We start from the raw sequence: 12,134 nt of genomic DNA, 5'->3' as shown, positions 1-12,134 counted from the left end.
ATTACATAGTTCATTCGTTAAGTTAAACCACCGCCGTTAACTAAGATTGCTTCTTAAACTTTCTCATAGTCCTTTCAGTCTCTTCTATCCTGTGTGCCATATTATCTATTTGTCTCTTGATATTAAATACCTTATCTTTAAGCTTTTATTTTTCTTTTTCAAGCCATTTGGTACCCTCTGGAGCAATCCATCTAAAGTATGTGCAACCGAATCCTTCATCCAAGTAGAATGGACAAGCAACAAAATCACGGCCAGGATCGATGTCGCTCCAATCTGCATTAATCTCAACTTCATAACCACAATCACAAAGCTCTTCAATAAAATGCACCTGTGACATCTACGGAACACATATGATATAGTAACATAAGTAAACATTCAAAAATAATATTAACATTTATAAACTGAGAATAATACTAACATAATACTTTATGTTACCTTCAAAATCGATTAACTAGAACAAGAATGATGGTTTGGATACAATGAAGTAGGGAAATGATGGAGTTATTTATAAAACATAATAACAACGGCTATTTTCAACTTCATAACGGCTATTTTTCAATTTTACAACGGCTAGTTTATATCATACAAAAAAGTCAATAAAAGTCAAATATTTATTCGCTGTTATTAACAGCGAATAGCAGCAAACCTGGTCAAACCAGGTCAAACATAAGGTCGTTGTTACTAACAGTAACTTTACAATCGACCATTCAATTGCTTAAGTCGCTGTTAGTAACAGCGACTTTACCCTTGACTAATTTTTTGACCATTTCTTTTAATTTGTTGTTAGTAAGAGCGAGTACACACCAGGCCTAGCTTTGGATTCAACGACGCTTATTTTGGAAAAAAAAATTTAAACGAAACTTGTTTTTTGAATAAAGTTATTAAAACGTCTTATTTTTTTAAAACTCTCATGAAGAATAACATAATGCCTAATGGGATAATATTGGGATTTGGGAGTACTCAATAATACTCCATCGCTTGGAAAAATGTACTCGACAATTAACAAATGCTTTGACCAACTAGCATCTTTAGACAAAACCTTCAAACTCAATCTGGAGCCTGGAGGTCATATTTTGTTCTTTGCAACCCTCCCCCATTCATGACTGATATATCTCGTAACTCAAAAATCATAAATTCACATTGACCAACTTTTACATCCAGGATCCATCTCAAACTGTCAATGGTATTGCTTATAGTAACAACTCAAAAGCAAAGGTACTACTAGATTCCATGTCTCTCAATCGTGTTCATGATTTAACAGCCTAATAGATAACTTTGACAAGTAAATATGTCTCACTTTTGAGAAGAAAAAATATGTCCTACATTGATGGAAAGACAAAAGCCATTGAAGCACAACTGAAGAGAAACACCCTTCCTTTAGCTTCAATTACTTCATTAAGCAGAACATAAGAGATACAAAGAATGCGTGTATAAGACAAGTATGTAGCTTAGATGATTCCAGCCGCTATGCTAGAAGTTGCGTTGATCTTTAGCGCATGCTCAGGGATATAAGTTAAACCTGTTGCAAGTAAATTCACAAGAACTTCAGTCAGTAATCAACTTGAACAATTTTTCTTTAAATTCCTTTAAACAATAATACTAAGGGGTCGTTTCATATAATCTAGGTGTAAGCAATGGAAAAGTAACAATAAGTGTTAATGTTATTAACGGTTTAGTATAACCATAAACTAATGGAATTGCTAGCGTTAAAAGTTTCTCCTCACACTTTCCTTGTGGTATTTCGGAATTTATTCTACTTAAACATACCAATATGAACTTGAACTAGTCATTGTCCATTCATATCCCCGATTCCTTGGCAAGATGTACCATTCATTAATATTCCCAAACTTACAATATCTTTTTTGAACGAGAATTTTCAGATTTGTAGAGCACTTCCTGGTGTGAGAAAATTCCTAGTGGCTGAGCTGTTGGGGAGAGGAAATAAATATTGTAGTGTTTTGAAAGAGATGAAGATAAACTGAAGAGGAATGCTCAAGAAATGTATTTTGTTACCACCCAAATTCTAGTGGTAACAATCAAAGGGTATCATTTATTCTCAAGAAATGGTTAGGATTATCCAAATCTCAAACCCAACAGATTTTAATAAATTGGGTAAACTGTTCCCATTTTCAACGCTCCATATTATCAAACCAAACAAGCCCTAAATAAACATCTGTCTCGACCAAAACATATTACATATAACCTAAGTTAAAAAGTATGGAGCTTTTTGGTCAACAAAAGAGGTTCACATTTTATTGAACCATCAACTTTGAATGTCAAAAGAATTCCCTCCATTTCTAAAAGTTTGTCCATACCGAAATATTGATTTAAGGAGAAAGAAACTTAAACATGAATTTTCATGGTTATATATAGAGGTGTTCAACGGGGAGGATCGAGCCAATGGGTCAAGGATCGGGTCAATTTTAACAGGGTGGGTCATTTACGGGTCAGGCCAATATTGGGCTTTACTATAGTCTTTAAAAAGGTCATTAGAGGGTCATAAAAGGGTCGGCTCATATAAAGGACATAACTATTTTTCTGCTTACAGTCCTCTACCAAATTATGCTTCTGATTTTTCCCGCAAATTTATCTACCAAGAACCCTAGTTTTCTCGAAACTCACTTCTCACTTTTACGAATTTCAATCAATTAATTGAGACTTCAAAGGATATTACGAATTCATATTCATCTAACTAAAGGTATGCTTTTCGATCTCATTTTTTTATTATTATTTTGCAAATTGTTCGTGGTTTTAAATTGGTAATCTGTATGATATTTTGAAACTTTGAGCTGATTTCTAGGAATCAAATCTTGAGTGGCTGGTATAAATTCTTGAGTTACGAGTTTGTATTAAATCTGAAAATTAACTTGGTTGGTATAAATTCTTGAGTTACGAATTCAAATTCATCTCTGCTAGCGTTTTTTTCCTAACAATTTAGCTATTTATGAATTTAACTACAGTAGGCTATTATGAATAGTTCAAGTTAATGTTGGGCAGTTAATGTTGCTATTGCTTGTTGATGATCTACAGTAGGTTGGAGTTGTGGGTAAACAAATAAATTTATTACTGTAAGATTGAATAAAGTCTTAAAGGGCCGAGCTTGGGGCCGGTCAAAAGGGCTTTGCCTCATCCTGGTCCGACAGCATCAGCAACCCGGCCTGGCCCGTTAAGAATTTGACCCGACCCATTAAACAACTCTAGCTATACACGAGATAAAATATATTCAAGTATGAACTTGTTAGATTCGTCTCAATATATAGAATTTATATATACTTTTTATAATTTTTATAACATGTTTTCAAAAATATTAAGACTGAAACACGCTTCGAAAGCCCTAATCCCAAGTTCCCAACAATTTGGGTGGCTACATGAGTCAAAACAAATCAACATGAGAGATCGCCTCTATAAAGAATACTCAAAACACAGAATGAAGAAATTTCAAATGAAGGACTTACACAAAGGGATGGACAAGATGACTTCATTTAATATGTAATATTTAATTACCTTTCTCCTTAACATAAATCTGCAAAGTATCAAGAGTAATTATGCCATCTGTCAATGGGAGCAACTCAAGCTTGATTTTGGCAGTGGATTGAGAAGGTACACACCTGATAAGACCAAAAAACACCAAAATTGAACTCTTAGAATATATGTTAACAAGATAAGCAGACCAAAAAAGTTGAGTGGTAACTACCCTAAAGGAATACTGCTATGCAACCACAAGTGAGTACAGCTCGAAGCAGTAATCGGAACTGGAGCAGCCTGCGAATCAGAAAAAAAAGGCTGGGCACCACTTCGGGACTCAGCCAATTGAGCTACTGCACTTAATCTTTCTGTAATAGCATATCCATTAAATGGGCTCATTGGTGATGATGGCGTAGAATTCAGTGACAGTACTGAGGGAGGAGGTGTAAATGATGCTGGAGCAAGTATGGTCAAGGTAAGATCTTCAGATGTAAGGTTTGACGCCTGAAGAGTCAACACCTGAAAATTTAAAACCATTACACAATGCATTTCAACTCAAGAAGTACGAAGAGTCTATAGATGTTGTAGGCAAAACCTGAACTGGCAGCTGAGAGACTTTTCCAGTAAAATCCAGAGTTTCATTTGATATTTCAGAAGCAACTGATATCATAAAGTCCCTTGAGATACGTGGTCGCCAATCAGTGGGCTTCTTAAAAAAAAGTCTTGATTCTACAGATATATACAAGTTAACAATAGAACTCTTCACATAATGAATCAATGGACTACTTTTTTGAGCAATATCGATTACCAGAGTAGTTACAGCGACATGATATCAGTATAGCATACTTATGGGAAGCAGAAATATCTTTTGTTCCTTCAATAGTTACAGGAGGAAGCCCTATACTTGTTGCTTTGCTTCCAGCTTTTGAGTGCACCTTCATAGTTCTGACATCAGATATCTTTGATTTTTTTAAGACTGGAATATCTGGCTTGAGAATAAAAGAGTGTTCTTCACCTCTCCTGCAATGACATAATAAATTACAATTCAACCATGAAAATATCACCAGAAATAATTGACAAAGCAACAGTAGCCATATAGAACTTCAGTAATTATTTACAAGGTAAATTAATTTTTTAACACTAGCGGCCACAATACAGTAGTAAAAATTTTAATTGTCATTCACCAAAACATATGACAACAAGAAAAAATTGCCAAGACTTCCAAACACAAAAAACAATTGCATAGAGGAGGTAAAAAGTCTATATGAGATGGGTTCCAAATTAAGGTCCATGGAAAACATCACAACACCTTAGAGACTATGCTAGCAATTGGATAATGGCTAAGCTAATAGAAATAAACATGACAAAGACTTTTACAAAGATTAAATTTGCACATAAAGAAAGGGACATTACTACAGAGAAAAAAGTACTTGAACCGATACAAAAGTGGCACTATACAAGTATAATCAGCAACATGGCATAATAGACATTGCTTGACCAACGACTACGAGATCCTCCCAGGAATCAGTATAGTTTTTAGAAGTGTTCATGTGGATTTTCAGCATTTAGCAAAAGTAAAATACATCCAACAAGAATAAGATCAGGTGCAATATGCATCAAAAGCGTATATAGAAGGATACCCCAACAAAATGGAAATATATTAGAAGGAAGTATTTAATGTTAAGAGGGCCTCTTACATTTTATCTCTAGCTTCCATCTAGTAATGAGCTAATCATAAAGAGCAAAGACATGGCCAACAGACTACTGTTACGGGTATTCTTACCTCACTAATTCCCTACTTTCTGATCACCACCATTGTTTACTAATTAAAGTCTCGTTATATATATCCAGTTTGAAATTCATACTGGAGCAAAGGGAAATTGGGGCTGAGTATCAGAAGAAGGCCATGGAATTGCTAGGCTTTGATTTCACCATTGTTTATAATCCTGGCACCACTAATAAGGTGGTTGACGCAAGAGACACCAAGCTAACAACCATGAATTGTGTACAACAATCAGCTCAGTCACCATTGGCTGGGAGCAGTTGCGACGCGAGGTTGATAAGGACACTACTTTGACTCGCATTAAATCTGATTTGTAGAAGGTTACATATACGATTACTGGGTTTACACTTAATCAAGGTCACTTATTTTATAAAGGTCGTTTTGTACTAGCCAAATTCTCCCCTACATTCCAGTGTTATTGCAAGTATATCATAATTCTCCACTTATGGGGAATGGGGGTGAAGTTAAGACTTATCGACGTTTAGCCATGCAGTGGTTTTGGGAAGGCATTCTTAAACAAGTACCTATTATGTACGCCGATGCAAGATTTGTCAGCAACAAAAGGCGCCTTATCAAACTCCAGCCGGTTTAGCCACTACCAATTGCCACTAAAGTTTGGGAGCACATATCAACGGATTTTGTGGAGGGACTTCCTAGATCTTACAGCTTTGACACTGTGCTTGTGGTCGTGGACGGGTTCACGAAATACGCTCATTTTGTAGGCTTGAAACATCCTTTCACAGCCATCACAATAGCTACTTTGTTTGTCAAGGAGGTGGTGCGCTTACATGGGTTCCCAACATCCATTGTGTATGATAAAGATCATATATTTTTGAGTGCTTTTTTGAGAAAACTCTTACGTTTGCAAGGCACCAACAAAGGCTTAGAAACTTTTCCACGTTGTTTTATTAGTGGGCATCTGAAACAATGGGCTAAGTGGATTTCATGAGCTAAATTTTGTTATAACACATCTTTTCATTCCACCTTAACATACCCCCATTTCAAGCTTTGTATGGGAGACCCCTCCTCATTTGGTTCGATTTAGGCAGTCCTATACGGAGGTTGATAGCTTGGAACAACTCCTACAGGAGCGAGATGCTAGGTTGGATGAAATCTAATTTAATTTGATCAAAGGACAATAATCCATGAAGTACTATGCAAATGCAAAACGTCGTGAACTATCTTTTAATGAAGGGGATCTTGTCTTTCTCAAACTTCAACCCAATAGACAAAAATCTTTAGCCATCCGACAACATGAAAAATTAGCCCCTCAACATTTTGGCCCTTATGCAATCTCCACAAGGTTGGCAAGGTGGCTTACAAGTTAGATCTTCCCGCATCCAGCCTCATTCATCCAGTTTTTCAAGTTTCGCAACTCAAACCAGCCCACAGTTTCAGTACCCCTTATGACAGCCCCCCTCCACCCTCTAAAGAATAGATTTTTTTAAGCTCCTCCAGAACAACTGTTAGCCTTACGTTTTCCCAGCCCATCCTCTCCTGAATTCTGGTCCAGTGGCACAGGTCTGCAGAATCTGTAGCTACATGGGAGGATTACCATAAACTTCTAAGCATTTCCTTCTCACCACCTTGAGGACAAGGTGCTTCTTCTGGGTGAGGGTATTGTCATGCCGGCTAATCCACCCGAAGAAATATCAGTCTATCGTAGAAGAGGTAAAAAGGGTGAGGTGGCAATGAATACAAAGGGGGATGAATGGTGTAACAGAATTTAATTGAGGGAATTCTAGAGAAAGAATCTTTGTAACCAAATTAGAATTAGCAGCACGTTGTTAAGACTTGTTTAGTTTATAAATGAGGGTATTCTAGAGAAAGAATCTTTGTAACCAATTTAGAATTAGCAGCACGTTGTTAAGACTTGTTTAGTTTATAAATGAGGGTATTCTAGAGAAAGAATCTTTGTAACCAATTTAGAATTAGCAGCACGTTGTTATGACTTGTTTAGTTTATAAATACCACTATGTAATAATTGGTTAGGCAATGAATGAACATACTCTCAATCATTCCCTCCTCTAAATTCTCTCCGCCTTAATTTTGTACTTTTTCTCTGCTACATCTGTCTAAATTCTTTCTTTCTTCTCTCTTCCTTCTCTAAATCTTCTCTTAAAATTTTGTTACAGAGGCTGGTTCACCACACAAGGATTCTCATCAAACTATTTCATTTGTATGATAACCAACTAAATAATTAATGATTAAAATTGTGTATGCTAGTTGCCATTCATTTATGATAGACAACATCACAATATATCAAACCACAAGTCTAGGAGGCATACAAGTTTGAGGTAAAGTTGTGTAGAGTAACGACCATAAATAATCTCTTAAAAAATCTTCCAAGTCAAGGCCTGCATTAGTATTTATAAGTAGTTGGCTTTAAAAAATGTATGGCTTTGTTGCAAAAAAGAGACCAGGATAGGTACATCTAAGCAAGCAAACCTGATGTCAAAAGGGGTATATAGAATAGACTACCCTTCAAAGCAAACTAATGCAAGTAAAATAAGAGAGATGATGCTCTAACCATCGTAAAATCATGCAAGTAGAAGAGTAAACTTTCCATGGGATGAAACATCCACCCAATAGGGTGGGTGGTAGTGCTCTTCAAATGATGGATTTTTACTCTACCCATAGTCCAATACAAAAATCACTTAACTAGATACACCTCCAAGAAAATGAAACATCAACACGTAAAAAAGATAAGGGGAATCTGAACACTAAAACAGCCAAAATTAAACAAGTTTCCAGGAATAAGAACCTCAAGGCCAAATTTGGCAGACTATGCCCCGTTCCAGCTTCAATACATGCAACTGGAATAGACAAAGGTGGACCTGCTTTTGATGCCTCTTCCAAGATAATAGTAATAGCATCTATGTATACAACAATATCTGGTGCATGCGTTGGACAGATATTCTGCAAAGTAAACAATTCAAAACCAAACATGTATACACTATATACATCATGGCCATAAGGCTATTGAGAATGCGCACTCATTATACACTATATATAATGAAGATATATGACAGTGTGTAAACCATGACTGCTACAAAAAATTTGTACCTTTATCTGAACACAAAGCAGATCATCTGTATTGCAATCAGCAGCAAATGAGTGAATATCAACAGGTTGAATGATTTCAAGCTGCTTTCTCCACCTTCGTCCTGGAATGTAGATTCCCTCAAGTCCACAACAAACAGAAAATCTTTCAGGCTCCAATGGAACTCCACGAAAAGACAGCAAACCTTGACTTCCATTTTTTGGACATTTCAAGGATTTTTGCGATCCAAAATGATCCCAATCTTCTAAATCAAAGTTAGGCTTTGGAGATGACACAGAAACAGATGGTGAAGCAACAGGTGTGTTATTTTGCGGTAGTGATGACATAGAATAACTTCTAAAGTGGCCAAAAGAAAATAGTTGTGAACCACTTGAAGTTGAAAAGCTCGTTTTATGAGATGCATTAAGTAAAGGTGGGGACAAAGGTCGGTTTACAGGAAGTTGCGAATTATCTAAAGGAAGAAGCCATTTTAACAATTCTGCACACGGACTATGTCTTTCCTTTACTGATACATCACTTTCTAAAGTCATAGTTCTATCATGATGTTTCTCAAACTGAAGAATCTCAAGTATAGGATCTCTCAAAGAATCAACACCAACATTCACTTGTAAAAGAACCTGCATCCTTCCAAACAAGAATGAAATAAGAGAAAATATGTGAGATAAGAATAACAAACAATAATAGCATTTCAAAAGAATAAAGCATAAAACAAGGGAAACCTAAAACTATGAAATTTCGCCACAATTAACCAAAAATTAAACTTAATGTCAGATGGATCTGAAAACTCCACAGCTACTCTCAGCCAAAATCAACTAGAATGAGAATTTTGCCACATTGACTTCACTGGGCTCGTCATCAAACTTAATCAAAGGACAAAGATATGTTCATAACGAGTCCTACACAAACTCATTACTGCATTATCTCACATCAATTCCTCAGCTGCTTCTTGTATCCCTCAATGATCCTAACACTTCCCAAAATTGAAGCATCCAAGAGCCACATCATAAACTGCTTAAAACATTGTGCCTTGTCTCTCACATCTTACCTTCATCTTCTCGGTAACAATAACGCCACTTATAAAGAAAAGAACATTCACCACTACAAACATTAAGTTGTGAATTATAAGTCCCTTAATGTAACATGAAGAACAATTTGATAGACTCCTTTTAGTTTGAACTTTGAGGAGTACTATCTATTCTACATAGCACTGACATAACAAAGTTTGTCTCATGCTCTTTTCATATGCTTGTAAAACTGACCAAAGATACCTAAAATATCTTTAGCATAGCATTGGCTCCGATCCTGATTTTCAACAAGTTCAACTCATTGTGCTAAAGTTGAAATGTACGCTCCATCTTGGTTCTGCTTAGAGTCTTTTAATTCTGCAGTACATCCCCAAAGCTCTTGCTTGTCAGATAACATTGACAGCTTTCATAGTTCCAGTACTCAAAAAATTTCATCTACAAATGGAGATGCGTACTTCATCTTTACTTCATATTATTGCACTATGTTTCGAACAATTATTAAATCAATGGAACTCCTCTCATATTATTAATGCCAATATTTTTGACAGAAATTAAAAGTACATAAAAGAAACCGTACAATTTGGCATACCTAAAGTACGAGAATGATATCACTTATCACAACACACTAGTTTTCTAATCAAAATCAGAGGTTAGAGGGTGTAAAGTTAATAAGCTATGTAGAGAAATAATAATTAAAAAAAATAAAAAAAAACACATGAAAGTAGAAAACTACCCCATTTTCAAACAAATACTTGAGATATATCATCAATCATAAAGCTACTCTTTGCAGTCTCAAGAACTTGAAAATTCCTTTAAACAACTCACACAAGACACAACCTAAATTATTAGCAAACAGTACTCCGAAACATATACCAACAATGGAGAGTAAAATGTTTTCAAGCATCTAATAAAACACTTAACTTTATATTTCTCACAGCCAATATAATTAAACTTCGAAAACCACTGGTCAAATACATAAAAAGAAAGATAATGGATTGAGCAATAATCACAGTACTTCCCTAAATTCACAATATAAACCTAATCCACAGAAAACTCTACACTACTATAGTCAAAACATCATCAGTAATACTTTACCCAAAAAATTTCCAAATTTAGAGATAAACACCAACCCACGTATGCTACCTCACACAGTAGAATCTAGGGTATCCAAAGAAAACAGAAAGCAAAAAACATAGACAATAAGCATCGAGACTTCATTAAAAAAAAAAAACAAACAAACACAGATACAAAATTTTTTTGAAACATACCACTATGTCTCCATTAGCAAGAGAACAACACTTAACAGAATTTCTGGCCACGCCACCAGAAGCACGGGCATCAAAACTTCCACTATCAATTACTGCACTTAAGTTTGTGGACCCAGCAGTTTTACTGTTCTCCATACTATTAGTCTCATCTACCATCTCAGGAGCTCCTTCTGTGCTTTTGTCCGACCATAGACTGTCTCCTGATTCCGCAATTCGGACAAAAAAGTGGGATTCTTTGAATCTCTGTAGCAATGTCTGAGTTTGTCTTCTATGATCCTCCATTCTTAGGTAAGACTCACTCGCAGATACATCAACGTGATGCTTATTTACACGTTTTACATCTGCATCAACGTTATACTCAACTGGCCGAGCTTGACGATTTGGTTCTTGTTCTACAACATTTATAGTTTGGTCCTTCACAACTTGTGTGATGCCATTTTTATTCATGACAGCAGCGACTTTGAATGGAGTGATGATTTCAGTATCTTGTTGGGAGGCAGACAAACATGCTACAATATGAAGCTGTTCCCCTGCATTGTCAGCCATATGATCCTACTAAGCTTGTATAATCTATAAATAATGTCAAATCCACATTACAACAGTATCAAACAAGAAAATTTCAAAAAAAAATGGTACCAGGAAAAACAAAAGAACGGTCCAAAGAGTGAAACCAATGTATATCTGGCGCAGCACCCCAATTATGAGGAAGATCCTCTACAAATTCACAATCAAATTGGATCAATAAAATTACGTTATCACAATTGAACATGATAGAGACACTAAGGCAATGATAAATTCATGCCAATAGAGCAATTGAAGGAAGAAACGTACTGAAAGGAATGGTAATCCACCCTTGGTCCTCCTTAACGTCAACGTGCTTATCTTCAAGGGGGCCAAAGTCCTTTATAGTTGCAGGAGAATTCAAATAACCATCAACATAGGAATCACGATTACTTTCAGTAACATATAAATTATCCGTTGATTGCGATTTGTTTACCGCAACCAATCCTTCTAAGGTCGTCACCCCTTGTGAAGGAGTTTTTTTCAACCATGGCGATACGGGTGGAAGTTGATCAGCCATTGATGCTGATGCTGATGCTGATGCTGATGCTGATGCCGATGCTGATGCTGCGGCGCTTGGGCTTTGCCGCAGCAGGAAATTCATCCTTCAACGTTAACCTTCCTACGATCAATCAAATTATACTATCAACCCTAAAACTAGTTGATCAAATCAAATTCAGTAAACCCAGATTTATAATCCAAACTTACGGATAACACAATTCTTGACAGCAATGATGAGATTGCACAAATTGGAAAAAGGCAGGAGAAGGTGGAGGGCAAGCTACCGCTCGATCTACCCGGGCTCAACCCTTGAATTTGAAAAAACTCGTCGCGAGCCTACTTCAACCGCGGGCCATCCACCACGCCCTGTGGTTGAAATTAGCTGGTTTTATCCCAGTAATTCCTCATGGAATAAAAAGGATTTATAATTTCTTATTTCTTTTGCATACTTGCTGCTTCAATGCAAA

At 36.2% G+C, this 12,134-nt stretch overlaps 1 protein-coding gene across 2 annotated transcripts; it reads right to left on the bottom strand.

Annotated features, from left to right (window-relative positions):
• Nucleotides 1–1,118: 1,118 nt before the first annotated feature.
• On the bottom strand, nt 1,119–12,124 carry LOC130809258 (uncharacterized). 2 transcript variants are annotated; one of them, XM_057674949.1, is made up of 11 exons: nt 11,875–12,124; nt 11,437–11,788; nt 11,242–11,319; nt 10,606–11,135; nt 8,315–8,929; nt 8,013–8,167; nt 4,274–4,485; nt 4,061–4,194; nt 3,695–3,984; nt 3,505–3,608; nt 1,119–1,519 (listed from the first exon to the last, which is right to left on the bottom strand). In XM_057674949.1, the coding sequence occupies exons 2-11, from the start codon at nt 11,768–11,770 to the stop codon at nt 1,449–1,451; spliced, it is 2,523 nt and encodes an 840-aa protein (XP_057530932.1). In that variant the 5' UTR covers nt 11,771–11,788; nt 11,875–12,124; the 3' UTR covers nt 1,119–1,448. The 2 variants fall into 2 exon arrangements, with proteins under 2 accessions (XP_057530932.1, XP_057530933.1); XM_057674950.1 differs by having other exon boundaries at nt 11,437–11,784; nt 11,875–12,100.
• Between the last annotated feature and the right edge of the window lie 10 nt (nt 12,125–12,134).

The sequence above is a fragment of the Amaranthus tricolor genome, chromosome 3, assembly GCF_026212465.1.
Source record: "Amaranthus tricolor cultivar Red isolate AtriRed21 chromosome 3, ASM2621246v1, whole genome shotgun sequence".
Classification (NCBI taxonomy): Eukaryota; Viridiplantae; Streptophyta; class Magnoliopsida; order Caryophyllales; family Amaranthaceae; genus Amaranthus; species Amaranthus tricolor.
The sequence above is the reverse complement of the archived record's forward strand: the minus strand, read 5'-3'. Positions and strand labels throughout refer to the sequence as shown.

Excerpts from the sequence above, each read along its gene's own strand:
- LOC130809258 (XM_057674949.1), bottom strand. The coding sequence starts at position 11,770 with ATGAATTTCCTGCTGCGGCAAAGCCCAAGCGCCGCAGCATCAGCATCG. Across the intron at positions 8,930-10,605 it reads TTGCTAATGGAGACATAGTG|GTTCTTTTACAAGTGAATGT; the intron begins GTATGTTTCAAA and ends GGAAGGATGCAG. Across the intron at positions 4,486-8,012 it reads CTGCCAAATTTGGCCTTGAG|GAGAGGTGAAGAACACTCTT; the intron begins GTTCTTATTCCT and ends ATGTCATTGCAG.